General features: G+C 34.7%; 1 protein-coding gene and 1 pseudogene across 1 annotated transcript in view; both read left to right on the plus strand.

Annotated features, from left to right (window-relative positions):
* SEL1L2 (SEL1L2 adaptor subunit of ERAD E3 ubiquitin ligase) overlaps positions 1 to 14,849 on the plus strand; it is a 112,300-nt gene that overhangs the window by 58,895 nt on the left and 38,556 nt on the right. Inside the window, exons 6-10 of the mRNA XM_057704090.1 lie at positions 11,247 to 11,300; positions 11,728 to 11,787; positions 11,877 to 11,958; positions 13,198 to 13,352; positions 14,003 to 14,059. Of these exons, the coding sequence (XP_057560073.1) occupies positions 11,247 to 11,300; positions 11,728 to 11,787; positions 11,877 to 11,958; positions 13,198 to 13,352; positions 14,003 to 14,059 (408 nt within the window). The remainder of the gene's footprint in view (positions 1 to 11,246; positions 11,301 to 11,727; positions 11,788 to 11,876; positions 11,959 to 13,197; positions 13,353 to 14,002; positions 14,060 to 14,849) is intronic.
* LOC130833232 (60S ribosomal protein L5-like) lies at positions 10,171 to 11,070 on the plus strand (annotated as a pseudogene).

Consider the following 14,849-nt stretch of genomic DNA (forward strand, 5'->3'; position numbering starts at 1 on the left):
AAAGGTCAAGAACAATTGGAAATTCTGGCATGTAATAGATGCGAGAAGCCTGGAGTGCCAGAGGGCTGTAGAAACCTGATTTCACAAAGAAAACAAAAAAGATATGAACTCAGATTATCAAGTGGCATTGAGGGGTCAGGAAAGAAATGCAGTTTCAGGCTATGTGTAAAAGAGGAGCTGGATGGAGGAAAAGAGGCATACTTCTTTCTTTTCATGCACCATGAATGGTTCATCTCACAAAAATCCAAATCCCAATATGGGCAATAAAAACAAATAAGATTATGAACAGAGTCCATTGAGTTGATTTTCAAAGAATCTGTACCTTCCAAATAATGAAAACTGCTCATTAATGGTGTAGTCTTCATGAAAATGGTGAAAGTTGAGGAAAGAGCAAACAAAATAAGCCATATTTTAGAGGATGTCTCATAAGATATTGTACTATACCAGCTGGAGGTAGATAAGTTATATATTTTTTGTTTCTCTGATCCTCATTTAGGAAGCAGAAATTCAGAATTAGAAAGACTCATTCTTTTCTTGATATTAATGAACTGTTTCAATAGAAAATTTGTTAATTTGCCAAACAAGAAGGTAGAGTTTAAACCTCATTTGCTTTAAGAATCAAGAAATGGATCATTCACATTGTATCACTTTAAAATTAACTTAATCACAGTAATGGTTCTTAGTACTGTACTACTACCGGAAAAAAATCATTTTTAATATCAAATAATCACTTTGATAATTCTAGGATTACCTGTGTAGAGCATTTCTTTTTGACATTAATTACCTTTTTGTATTAAGGGTATAAAAAGGATCTGAATTTTTCATCAGGGTTGATTCTCACTTTTGTTTGACATGCAATTTGAGCTAAAAGTAATGACCACAGATGCTTTCAAGCCCCGTACGATAATTACAATAATTAAATGCTTAATCTTTTTTCTGTTTTAATAATTTCTTATATAAAAAGTAAAAGGAGGAACATTTAATTTTTAAGTTGTTATTACGGAACCTGAGTAATTTGCTTTGAAATGTACTAAAGTATCCTCTACACTTAACTCTTTCCATTCAAATCCCAACTACTACAACACGGCACAGTGGTTGAGTTCAGAGTCTTATAAACAAATCTAATTTGCAGAGCTTGACCTTTTAAAACCACAGAAAGTGGCACTGATGTCATCACTATAGTGTAGCTTCTCTTCAACTCACAGCACTTTTTTTCTGGATTAAGATTTAATCATTCTATAATCCATCTCATTTCACCTCAGCCTTATCTCAGAAAAGACCAAGGATCAAAACCTGATGACTGTAAAGTTGTTAGGTGACAATGCCCAAAAGTATAATTGGCCCTGACTATAACTGGCTTATTTAATACATGACAGCCCATAACATCTTTTGTCTTCCTCTAGTGCCTGCCATTCTTTAAGCAGTGAGGGGAAAAAAAAAAAGTTGAGCCCTCCAGAGAATTAATTCAGAATCATCCATTGTTATTTTTCTGCTAAAGAGAGAGTAAGCATACTTTTTGAGTTCATTATATGAGGCTGAGAAAACCATGGTTTTAGTCCTTACCTTATAGAATGAGCTTTATAAAGAGAAAGTTCTCCTCCCCAATCACAGGATGGAAATTAACTCCCACACAATCCACTTCACAACTTCATGACCTCATAATTTTCTCCAAGAAGATCAGGCCAAAAAGTGAGGTAGGCTTTGCACAAAATGACACACTGTTGGTGAAAGCATCTTAAAATACAATGTCAACGGAATAGAACAGTATCTTCATTTTCTTATATAAAGGTCAGTATATTTGCATACTATCAAAGTTTCTACCTAAACAAACAAGATTCTAAATTGAGCAGAATAAAAAATTGCTGAGTTGCAAGAAAAATAAATTATTTAGCCAATAATATTGGCTAAAGATATTTTTACAAGGAGCCAATTTAGCCATTTTAAATATAACTACAAGGGTTAGAGGAGTACCAGGATTCCAGACGCCTTCCATTTGAAATAGCAGCCTTTATGATCAACTTTCCTAAAAAGGAACTTTTCAGACTGAAGAGAAATTGGCAGAATCGTAGATTTTTTTCCAGTTTATGGATTAAGTAGATTACAATTTATAAACCACTTGTTAGAGCTATTATGCTTTTAAGAACTGAACTCTGCAGTCAATTCCCTAGTTTAAAAAGTAAGATAGTTCTTAGTCCTTGAAATTGTAATAAAAAGTTTAAGAAACTCTTCATTTTCTGTTTGTATGGAATTATCAGACCTTGTTGTATCTTGATTTTAGGGAGACATTTAACAAAGTCTTGCATGATGTTCTCATGAGCTAGATGAAAAAGTAGAAATGTGGGCTTTGATAATGGTAAATAAAGAGTATAAACTAATGGATTGATACCAAGGTGAAAGCAAACCTGGCAACCCACCTCAGGACGCTGCCTCTAACCCTGTGCTCTTCTAATATTACATCAGCTATTAAGTTGAATGGCTAATACCAAATTGTTTTTAATATGAAGCATGGAAAGCAAAGCATATTACCAATGATATGCATAAGACTATGGAATGAACTTTTTAAAATGGTGATAGGAATAATAAAGCTACAAATGAGTAGAAACTTAAAAATATTAGGAACACCAAAACAGACTATTACAATTATGTTCTGACCAAAAAAAAAAAGTTATGACTCTATTGAGAAGAGGAAGAAGGAGAAAAAATAAGAAAGTGATGTAGATGACCTAAATCATTGTCTATCATGTAGCAAATCTATAGCTAATGTGTGAAATAAATAAATTAACAGCAAGTAGTAGCAACTTATCAGGAGTCCTAACGGTGGTAATTATCAGAAGAAAACAGCTAAAATAAAAGTGGTTGTCTCTAAGGAGAAGAATAGGGAGTAGCCTAGAAAGGAGCAGGGCATTGATATTTATATTTTAAGCCCTCAGAAGAATTAGAATTTTAATTTTTAAATACATATGCATCTCTTAATTTGATAACAAATATATAAAAAGTTAAATTTAGATATTAACTTTCCCTCCAAAAGGAATTATGCTTAAAGTAAACACTATTACTTTGGAAAATGTCAAATTCCGGGTGTGGGGCAAGAATTGTACAAGGTGATGTTGAAACATCTTATCCTACCTGATAGCAAAGAAGGTGTCAGAAAATGCTAGGATTGGGAATTCCCTGGCGGTACAGTGGTTAAGACTTGGCGTTTTCAGGGAGGTGGCCCGGGTTCTGTCCCTGGTCAGGCAACTCAAATAAGCACGACTGACTAAAGATGGAACAATTGAGCACCAAGATGAATAATGTACTGAAATCCATTACTTCGTAATCATGCTTAAACAACATTCTTTAATCACTTTGGAGGATGTTTGAGAACCAACTCTCATTATTTTGAAAACTGATAAAGGGTCAGATTCAAGCATTTATCTTGACTATTCTTCACAAACTATACCTCAGAAGATAGGAGGCGAGGAAAGTTTTTCTTTATAAAATTATTCCAGCTAATAAATGAGGAAGGAATGACAGAATTAGAATGGTATCTTTTTGCCACCCCTAGTAAGTCAACGGACCTAGGCAGTGTCATTAGTGGCTACTACCATCACTTTAGCAGAGACAAGAAACTATATACCTCCTGATGGAAATACGTGACACTTTCTATGAGACAGTCTTGCCAAACAAAACACACCTAAATTTGATCAAGCCTCTAAATCTGACTGCCAGGCTGGAGAAAATACAGTATTGTGATCAGCAAAATCCAAACTAAGTGTAACTCTACAGGAGGAGTGACTGATCTCTTTCAACAGCAATGAAACATTACAAGGAGAAAAGAGATGGATGAGAAACTTAGATATTAAAAAAGACTTGAGACTTGCCACTCAGTTGCAATGTATTGGCCATATTTGGATACTAATTGAAAGAAACTGTTAAAAAAAAAAAGGTCACGGAAAAATAAAGAACATTTATAATGATATTATCTACCCATTAGTCTACCCATTAGATATTATCTACCGGACTAATGATATTAACAAACTTATATTAATCTTTTTAGGTGAATAATGGTATTATGGCTTTGTTTTTTAAAGATTCTTTCTTTTAGAGGCATAAACTGAAATATTTACGGATGAACTATATGTTTTCCAAGATGTACTTCAAAATAAACTGGATGGCCAGAGAAAATCAGTGTGGGTATAAATGAAGTCAGATTGGCCAAATCGATCATGATAATGATTGGGTGATGGATCCTGGGTTTTTAATATTACTTTATTTACTTTTACATATTTGAAATATTCTGTAATAAAAAGAATAGATGGACTAGGTGCTAGACCTGCAGATTAATAACTAAGAGGAAGTGGAATATCTGCACAATCTTCTGGCTTTTGTTGAGCAGTGTGGCATTTTCCCCCCCAAAATGGCCACGGCAATATTTCCAGTCCACATGCTATTTCAGATCCCTAATCAACATCATCAGAAAGTAGAGTCTATTTTTCCCTTTCCTTGTATGCAGGTGGGCTTGTGGTTACTTCAAACAATAGTTTGCTGTACGTAAGGCTACATCACTTTGAAGGTGAAGTCATAAAAAGGATATAGCTCTGCCTGGCTCTCCGTCTCTCTTAGTGTGCTCACTCTTGGAACCCAGCTACCATGCTGTAAGGAAGCTCATATGATAGGAGAGGTCACGTGTTGCTGTTCTGGCCATTGTCACTGGCCAGATAGGGGTTGCACTGAATCTGTAATCTTCTCTGGGTACATTCTAACAATGTTATGCCTTCCAGTACATAAACATAGGATATTTTCCGTTTATTTATGTCTTTTTCAGCAACATTTTATAGTTCTCAGTGTACAAGTCTTTTACCTCCTTGGTTAGTTTATTCCTAAGTATTTATTCTTTTCGATGCTATTGTAAATGAGACTGTTAATTTCCTTTTCTGAATGTTCATTGTTACTATATAGAAAAGTTATTTATTTTTTGTCTTGATTTTGTATCCTGCAACTTTGCTGAACTTAGTTTTAGCAGTTTTTTGGTGAAATCGTTAGGGTTTTCTACACATCATCTGTGAACAAAGATAATTTTACTTATCCTTTCCAGTTTAGAGGTCTTTTATATTTTTTCCTTGCCCAACACCACTAGCTAGAACTTCTAGTACTGTGTTAAACGGAAGTGGTGTGAGTACTCATCCTTGCCTTGTTTATAATCTTAAAGGGAAAGCTTTCAGTTTTTCACCATTGCATAATGATGTTAGCCGTGGGCTTTTTATACATGGTGTTTATTATGTTGAGGTAATTTTCCTCCATTCCTAATTTGTTTAGTGTTTTTACTATAAAAAGGTATTGAATTATGTCAAATGCTTTTTCTATGTCAATTTAAATGATCAATTTTTCCCTTTTATTCTGTCAGTGTGATATAGTAGTCCCTTAGTATCCATGGAGGATTGGTTCCAGGACCCCCTACTGAAACCAGAAATCCACGGATGCTCAAATCTATTATAGAATGGTGTAGTATGTGCATATAACCTATACACATCCCCCTGAATACTTTAAATCATCTCTAGATTACTCATCATACTGAACACAATGTAGATGCTATGTGAATAGTTGCCAGTGCACAGTAAATTGAAGTTTTGCTTTTTGGAAATTTCTGGATTTTTAAAAATGTTTTTGATCTGCAGTTGGTTGAATCTATAGATGCAGAACCTCCCCGATACAGCAGGCCAACTCTATATATTTTGATCCACTTTGTATGTTTAATTGTCTTGCATTCTAGAAATAAATCCCACTTGATTGTGGTGTGCAGTACATTTAATGTGCTATTGAATTCTGCTTGCTAGTATTTTGTTGAGGTTTGTTTTTATCAATATACATGAGGGATATTGGTCTGTTATTTTCTTTTCTTGTAGTATCCTTGTCTGGATTTATTATCAGGGTGGTGGTGGCCTCATAAAATAAGTTTGAAAGTATTCTGTACTCTTCAGTTTTTTGGAAGAATTTAAGAAGGATTGGTATTATTCTTTAAGTGTTTGGTAAAATTCTCCAGTGAAGCCATCAGGTCCTGGACTGTTCTTTGTAGGAGGTTTCTGATTACTGATTTAATCTCCTTACTAGTTATAGGTCTGTTTAGATTTTTATTTTTTTCTTCATGATTCAGTCTTCATAAATTGTGTATTTTCAGAAATATATCCATTTCTTCTAGATTATCCAATTTTTTGATGTATATTTGTTCATACTACTCTCTTATGATCCTTTCTATTTCTGTGGCATCAGTTGTAATGTCTTCTCTGTTATTTCTGATTTTTGTATTTTGGGTCTTTTTTTCTCAGTCTAAGCATTTGCCAATTTTGTTGATCTTTTCAAAAAACTAACTCTGTTTCATTGATTTTTTTCTAGTTTTTTTTCTATTCTCTATTTTGTTTATTTTTACTTTATTCTTTATTATTTCCTTCCTTCTACTAACTTTGGGTTTAGTTTGTTCTATTTTTTTCTAGTTCCTTGAAGTGTAAAGTTAGATTGTTGATTTGAGATCTTTTTCAAGTAGATTTTTATCTCTGTAAACTTCCCCTTAGTATTACTTTTCCTGCATTGCCCAAGCTTTGCTATGGTGTTTTTAGTTTTCATTTGTTTCAAGATATTTTCTAATTTTTCCCGTGATTCTTCTTTGAACCTTTTGTTATTCAAGAGTGTGTTGTTTAATTTCTACATATTTGTGAATTTTCCAATTTTCTTTTTGCTACTGATTTCTAGTTTCATTACATTGTGGTCAGAAAAGATACTTGGTATGATTTTAATCTTTTAACATTTGTTAATATTTGTTTTGTGGCCTAACATAGGATCTATCCTGGAGAATGTTCTTGTGCCCTTGAGAAGAATATGCATTCTGCTGTAGTTGAGTAGAGTGTTAGGTATATGTCTGTTAGGTCTACTTAGTCCATAGTATTGGTCAACTCTATTTCCTTATTAATCTTCTGTCTGCTTGTTCTACTCATTATTGAAAGTGGGGAATTAAAATCCCCTACTGTTATTGTGTCACTATTTTTCCTTTCAGTTCTGTCTATGTTTGCTTCATTGGGTGCTCTGCTGTTTCCATATATATTTATAATGGTTATATCTTCCTGGTAAATTGACCATTTTTTCATTATATAATGTCCTTTGCCTCTTGTGACAGTTTTTGACTGAAAGTCTATTTTGTCTGTGCAATCATCCCTCTCTTTTGGTTACAGTTTTCACAGAATATCTTTTTCCATTTTTTTTCACTTTTAGCCTCTGAGTGTTTTTATGTCTAAAGTAAGTCTTCTGTAGACAGCATAAAGTTGGATCTTGTTTTTTATCCATTCAGCCTTCTATGTCTATTAATTGAGGGAGTTTAATCCATATACTTTTAGAGTAATTATTTAAAGAGAAAGACTCACTATTGCCATTTTGTTCATTGTTTTCTGTTTGTCTTGTAGTTATTTTGTCCTTCTTTTCCTCTCTTGATGCCTTCCTTTGTCTTTCATTTATTTTTTGTAATGGCATGGTTTCATTCCCTTCTAATTTTTTGTGTGCATCTTCTATAGTTATTTTCCTTGTAGTTACCCTGGGGATTACATAAAACATCTTATAGTTATAACAATCTATTTTAAATTGATATCAACTTAACTTCAATCACACACACTCTGCTCTCCTCCCACTTTATGTTATGAGTGACACAAATCACATCTTTTTATAGTTTGTATCTATTAACATAATTTTTTAGTTATGGTTATTTTTTATGCTTTTATCTTTTAAATTCTCTACCAGAATTAAAAGCGGCTTATCCACCACCATTACAGTATTACGTGATTCTGTGTTTGTCTATGTATTTATTATTACCAGAGAGCTTTATATTTTTGTATACTTTGTGTTGTGGGCTAACATCCTTTCACTTCAACTTGGACTTCCTTTAGCAATTCTCGTAAGGTAGCTCTAATGTTGAAGAACTCCCTCAGCTTTTGTTTACCTGGGAAATTCTATATTTGTTCTTCATTTTTGAAGGTTAGTTTGGCCAGATACACTATTCTTTGTTGACAGCTTTTTTCTTTCAGCATTTTGAATATATTATCCTACCCCTTTCTGAACTATAATGTTTCTGCTGAGATATCTGTTAATAATCCTATGGAAATTTCCTTGTACATGACAAGTCTCTTTTTTTCTTGCTGCATCCAGTGTTTTATGTCTTTGACTTTTGATAGTTGATTATAATGTGTCTTGGTGTTGGCTTCTTTGAGTTCATCCTATTTGGAGATTTTTGAACTTGAATTTGGATGCCCATTTCCTTTCTCAGGTTTGGGAAGTTTTCAGCCAAATTTTCTTAAAAATAAGCTCTCTGCCCCTTTATCTCTCACTCTTCTGTGACTTCCATAATGTGTATAATGTTCAGTTTGTTGGTGTCCCTTAAGTCCCTTAAGCTTTCTTCACTTTTTAAAAATTCCTTTTTCTTTTTTGTTCCTCTGACTCAGTCATTTCAAATGAATTGTGTTCAAATTCACTGATTCTTTCTTCTGCTTGATTGTCTCTTGTTGAATGTCTCTAGTGAAAATTTCAATTCTATTATTGTATTTTTCAGCTCCAGAGTTTCTGTAGGATTTTTTAAAATAGTTTCTCTCTTTTTGTTTATATTCTCATTTGTTCATGCATCATTTTCCTGATTTCATTTAGTTGTTTATATATGTTCTCTTGTAGGATTTTGAGCTTAAGATGATTATTTTGAATTATTTGTCTGGTAATTTATAAATCTCCATTTCTTTAGGGTAATTTTTAAAGATTTACTTTATTCCTTTGCTTGGGCCGTATTTTCCTGTTTCTTTATGTGCCTTGTTATTTTTTGCTGTGATTTATGCATTTGGAGAAACAGCCACCTCTCCCAGTCTTTATGGACTGGATTTATATAGAGGAAGACCTTCACCAATAAACATGGCTAGAGATTCTGGAGGTCTCTCAAATATTTTATGGGAATGTGTCTTCTCTGGATTTGTGTTTGTAATTTTCCAATTACAGAGGTTTCCTTTTCAGGAGGTTGTGATCTCTTGTTCTCTCTGGCAGTACTGCATTCTGTGGTACTGCAGCTTCTCTAGTGTTGCAACAAGCCTCTAAGCTCTCTTTTTCACTTAGAGGCCTCCAGCATATAAAGCATGCCAGTTCTGTCAGTGCTCCAAATCAGATGAGATGAAAGCCAGATCTTTGATCAGCCCCTCCTCAAAAGTCAGAATTCTCATTCCATTTTTCTCTTTCCTTCCCAAAGGAGAAGCCATGAGTTGGGCTCTTTCTCCTGATTGTGCCGAGTTGTGATGGTTGCCATCTGCAGTATGCTACAAGTTTTCTGGTGCTGCAACAATCCACTGAGCTCTTTTGTTCTCAGCAGCCTCCCAGAGAATCCAAAATATGCTGGTTCCCCATTAGCACTCTATGTCAGGAGAGACAGAAATAAGTCCCTCAGGCATTCCCATCAAAAGCTGAAATATTGGGCCTAAGTTCCACTCTTCTCTTTCCCGCTCAAGAGAGAAGTTCCAAATTGGACTTTTTCTCCTGATCACACCAAACTGTGCTGGCTTGGGGAAGGAGTGATTGCAGATTAAATAAAATGGCTTTTCTAATCTATTTCAATGGCCTGTTCTTTGCTGTGAGCTTGACTGGGTAACTATGATTTCTTAACTGGTTTCTGGAGTTCTCATTAAGGTTTTTTGGACTGTATTTTCTGGCTACATTGGAGGAAAAAGGTCTGGGGTTTCCTATTCTACTACCTTACTCTGTGTTCAGACTTTCATTTTTTATTCAGTATAGTTCTTCTTGTTCAAACTTTTTATATCCATCACATTTTATTTTTAAAATATGAAGAAAAATATTCAAATTAAAATTTAAAAATATTGGAGGAAAAAGTCTTTTCATTGCCAAGAAAGACAAGCACATACAGAGCATTGGTTTATAATATTTTATTACTATAATCATTCTAAAGTTCTGTAAGTATTTGTTTATTTTCACATGTATTATACAAAGCTTCCACTATTGTGACCTTTTCCATATTCTTGCAGCCTTAGCAAAAGTGTAGTAAGGCAATTTGCTATGGTATAAGAAATAGCAATACAAATATTTACAGAGCAGAAGTTTAAAATATCCCTTACTGCTTTCTGCCCCCAGAGCCATGCTGGTTCTGCAGCTTAGTGGTGGCTAAGTTCTCTGTTCCACAGGATGGGGTTTGTTAAATTTTTCAAGAATAAGGCCTACTTCAAGAGATACCAAGTGAAACTTAGAAGACAGTGAGAGGGCAAAACTGACTACTGTGCTCAGGAACAATTTGTAATCCAAGATAAAAATAAGTACAACATACCCAAATACAGAATGACAGTTCAGGTAACCAACAGAGGTATCATTTGTCTGTTTGCTTATGCCCATATAGAAGGAGACATGATAGTTTGTGCAGCTTATGCTAACAAACTCCCAAAGTATGGTGTGAAGGTTGCCCTGACAAACTGTGCTGCAGCATATTGTACTGGCCTGCTGCTGGCCCACAGGCTTCTTAATAGGTTTGGTATGGACAAAATTTACGAAGGCCAAGTCAAGGTGACTGGAGATGAATACAATGTGGAAAGCATTGATGGTCAACTGGGTGCCTTCACCTGTTACTTGGATGCAGGGCTTGCCAGGACTACTACTGGGAATAAAGTTTTGGGGACCCTGAAGGGAGCTGTCAGTGGAGGCTTGTCTATCCCTCATGGTACCAAACGGTTCCTTGGTTATGATTCAGAAAGCAAAGAATTTAATGCTAAGGTACACTGAAAGCACATCATGGGGCAGGACATTGCAGATGATATGCATTACCTGATTGAAGAAGATGAAGATGCTTACAGAAAACAATACATAAGGAACAACGTAACTCCAGACATGATGGAGGAGATGTATAAGAAAGCTCATGCTGCAATACAAGAGAATCCAGTGTATGAGAAGAAGCCTAAGAAAGACGTTAAAAACAAGAGGTGGAACTATCCCAAAATGTCACTTACCCAGTAGAAAGATTGGGTAGCTCAGAAGAAGGCAAGCTTTCTTAGAGCTCAGGAACAGGCTACTGAGAGTTAATAAACCAAACCACAATTCCTATGAAGATTTTTCAGGTAAAGAAAATAATAAACTCATTGACTAAGTAACCAGAAAATAAATAAATAAATAAAATAAAATATCCCTTACTTGTGTAGGTAAGAATAACTGTAAAATAAATGGATTTATTAAGTTTTTCTTTTTCTTTTGGGCTTTAGGCATTAGGATTTTTGTCTTCTTATGGAATAGGAATGGAATACAATCAAGCTAAGGTAAGGTCATTCTATTTTTTTCTGGAACAAAAATGATTTTTTAAAGGGACACTGAATAAATGATCTACTCTTTCAGTGAAGGGCTCACTCAAGTGTGGTAGTTAAGAGCACAGCTCAATAGTTAGAGAAGTTTAGGGTCCTAATGACATTAGTTTCTTAATGTTCCATATTATCAAATTTCAGATAATATCTACTTCATAAGGATTTTGTGATGTTTAAATGAAATATCATGTACAATCCCCTTTTCACAGACTCCAGAACGCAATAAGCCCCAGTGAATGGCAACCATCTTTACAGAGGAAGAGAATGAAATTTGTAATTTATTTTAGAGTAGTTCAAGGTTCATTTCTGGGCTTGGAATAAAAAAGCAATGATTTGGTTTGAGTTTCAAATTTAAATGTCAAATAATTTTTTTTTTTAACTTTAGGCACTGATATATTACACCTTTGGAAGTGCTGGAGGAAGCATGATGTCCCAGATGATTTTGGTTTGTAATTAAATATTCTTGGGCCCAAAGAAATGTGTTATAAATATAGCATTGTCAGAATATTAAGAATTTATATGCCTGTGTTTCAGGGGTACAGATATTTGTCAGGAATCAATGTTCTACAGAATTGTGAAGTGGCCCTAAGTCATTACAAGAAAGTGGCAGATTATAGTGAGTAATCCACATAGCTTAAGATAAAGAGACTTGCCAAGCAATTAAAAAAAATTAATACTAGTTGAAATATTTATGAAAGTATTTAAAGACTGTGCTTTAACATCAGTTATAATACAATTCTTTTAATACAATGTGGAGTTTCTGATTTCTTAATAGCTACTTTTCAAAAAGTTTTAAATGATTGTACTCATGTTTTATTTCTATTAGTTCATATCTCCAAAGAATTCTATTTTACTTGATCTTGTGATCTTCTTTCCTTAAACTGAGAATTTAAATGTAACATCAATAAATGTTAAGCAGTTTCCATAATTCTAACATTTAGAATATGGGATGACTTGTCAAAAATTCCTGAAGAAATAGATGTAAGGTACATACATTGGCAATCTCTATCATTGCACTTGAGAACCATTAATCTATTATCAAGTAACCATTAATCTATTACCGAATCCTTTGTCTACAAAAAAATAGAGCATGAGGTTAATAGGTATTCCTAGAATCATTTTCAAAGTTGCATGTAATATTTCCTCATGCAACAGCAGAAAATCAGACTACATTATGGAGTTTTAACTAAAAGTCTTCCAAGAAGTGAATAAGGTAGAGTCCATTTGATCATTTTAAATTCTATGATCAGAATAACATCTAAATTTATATATATATACATTATTAGAATACGAGAAAAAAAGAAAAAAATTACTTTTCAATTTAAGATGTTATATATATCAAGATATTTTTGTATGCTTAATGAAACTGGAATTACCATGTTTGTGTGTGTATGTATATATATATATTTCAAACTGCATATTTTGTTAGGTTTACTCAAGTATATTTATAATCTATTTTCAAACTATCCATAGGATAGTTAAGAAGCGGTTCTTATTCTTATAATGTAGTCTCAATATACCCAGAAAAAGTCAGTGATAAAAGGGGTCAGTTGCTTCTTCTGAAATCGGTCTTCTTTCCTGAGCTTGCTTGGCTAAGGTCTTTAGTAGGGTCTGACGTATATTGATACCATATTTGTATTGGTTACAAAGAATAAGTAGTGTCTTGTACTTATTCTCAGAGCCAAATAAACAAAATTAGCACATTTCTATCTCCTAGGGATATTTCTTTTCTGTTAGTGGACCGGAGCTCTGCACAATTTAAAGAGAACAGGCCTAATAGTGTTTTCTCTAAGCTGACTGTTATCTCTTGCAACCTGTGTGTTCTGGCTGTTCTCTGGCTTGTTTCTATTCACAGTTGCTGACAAATTGGAAAAAAGTGAAGGTTTTCCAGTGGAAAAAGTGAGACTAACTGAAAGACCTGAAAATCTGAGTTCTAACAGTGAGATTTTGGATTGGGACGTATACCAATACTATAAATTTTTGGCAGAAAGAGGAGATGTTCAGATACAAGTAATGTATACAGATGAGCTTGAATTTTTAGAACATGAAAATTACAAAGGGCTTGGTTCTCTCTGAGTCCTAGAAGGCTTAACAGTGCCCCATCCTGAATGGGAAAGGGAAAAGAACCCCCTCCTCTTTGTTCTACTCCTTTTTTGTTCCATAACTTGCAGTTCCTTATAGCCTATGGGAGAGCCAGTTGCAATAGTGATGGCATTATATTTTGCATTTACTCCTAAAAAAATTATTAAAAAAAAACTAGATTGAAATTATAGAAAAAAAGTACCATCCAATGTTGGTTTTAATATGAGTGAACTCTAACCCAGATCCAAAAATACCCTGTCTTTAGAAATGGGAATGGAAATGGGACAGCATTTGTGTGACCTTTGAGAGCCAAGGGTTAAGGCCGCTGGGTTTGTGTGCCCGGGTGTTGCTGTACATCACCAGGCCAGCTTCTGGGTCCCTAGGAAGCCCTATGCCCAACATCAGTTGTTAACCCAATAAAACACGTAGTCAGGAATGGTCTCTTGCTTCTTTTTTAAGACATGCCAATTGCAGCAAACTGCATCAATATACTGTAGTAAAATCAAGTAATTTTTTTTCTTTTTTTTACTGAAATGAATACTACTGCTAAAATAATTGTCAAAACTCATCATTTCTAGGTATCTCTTGGACAGTTACATCTAATTGGGAGGAAAGGTCTAGATCAGGATTACTATGTAAGTCGATCTCAAGCTTCAGTGGTGTGGGGTGGGGAGGATAGTGGTGAGGGAGGCTGGTGGGGCCATGAAAGGGGAGAGGGTGGGTGGAAGAATTACTGGGGAAAGCCCGCTACTGCTTCCTTGGTCAGATCTGCTTTCCAGTTTTTGAGGGAGAACAAAATTCACTAGAGAAAGCACTTTTCCTACCTACCTCCAAGTATGAAGGGGTAGAAGCCTGTGAAGGAGTAGTTGGACTGGGGTTAGGTGAGAAGGACATACCCATTCCCCAAAGGCCACCTGTGGAAAGTCTACCTGGGAGTTTCCTGCCAAGGAGACTGAGGACCAGCCTCAGCCCCATTTGGCTAGATCAGAGGACAGACAGCTTCCAATATAATTAGGTGTATTATTAAGCCTCTTCATAAATTTGCAAAGCTCTTTTCAATCGCTTTGCTTAACCTTAACTTATCCCAGTGAGCTTAGAAGATTAATTAACAATTCAAATTTATGGTGGAGAAAAAAAGCAAATAAATTTGACCTACACAGGATCCTCCTCAGTAAGATGCCAAAGTTGCAGGCTGAGATCTTGTCTCAATCCTGATTGTGGTTTCAAGGCCCTAGATCCCCACAGATCAGGGGAATTAACTGGGATTCTTTTTAAAAGATGATTTTGTAGCCCTCGTCATTTTATACGAGCCATGTGCTTACTGTCTCGAAGGAACACATACTCTATTTCAACCTAGTCCCAATAGGTAAGCAACAGAAATAACTACTTCATACGGCAGTTACATAAAAGACTGATCTGTTATTA

This window comes from Hippopotamus amphibius, chromosome 12 (genome assembly GCF_030028045.1).
Source record: "Hippopotamus amphibius kiboko isolate mHipAmp2 chromosome 12, mHipAmp2.hap2, whole genome shotgun sequence".
Taxonomy (NCBI): domain Eukaryota; kingdom Metazoa; phylum Chordata; class Mammalia; order Artiodactyla; family Hippopotamidae; genus Hippopotamus; species Hippopotamus amphibius.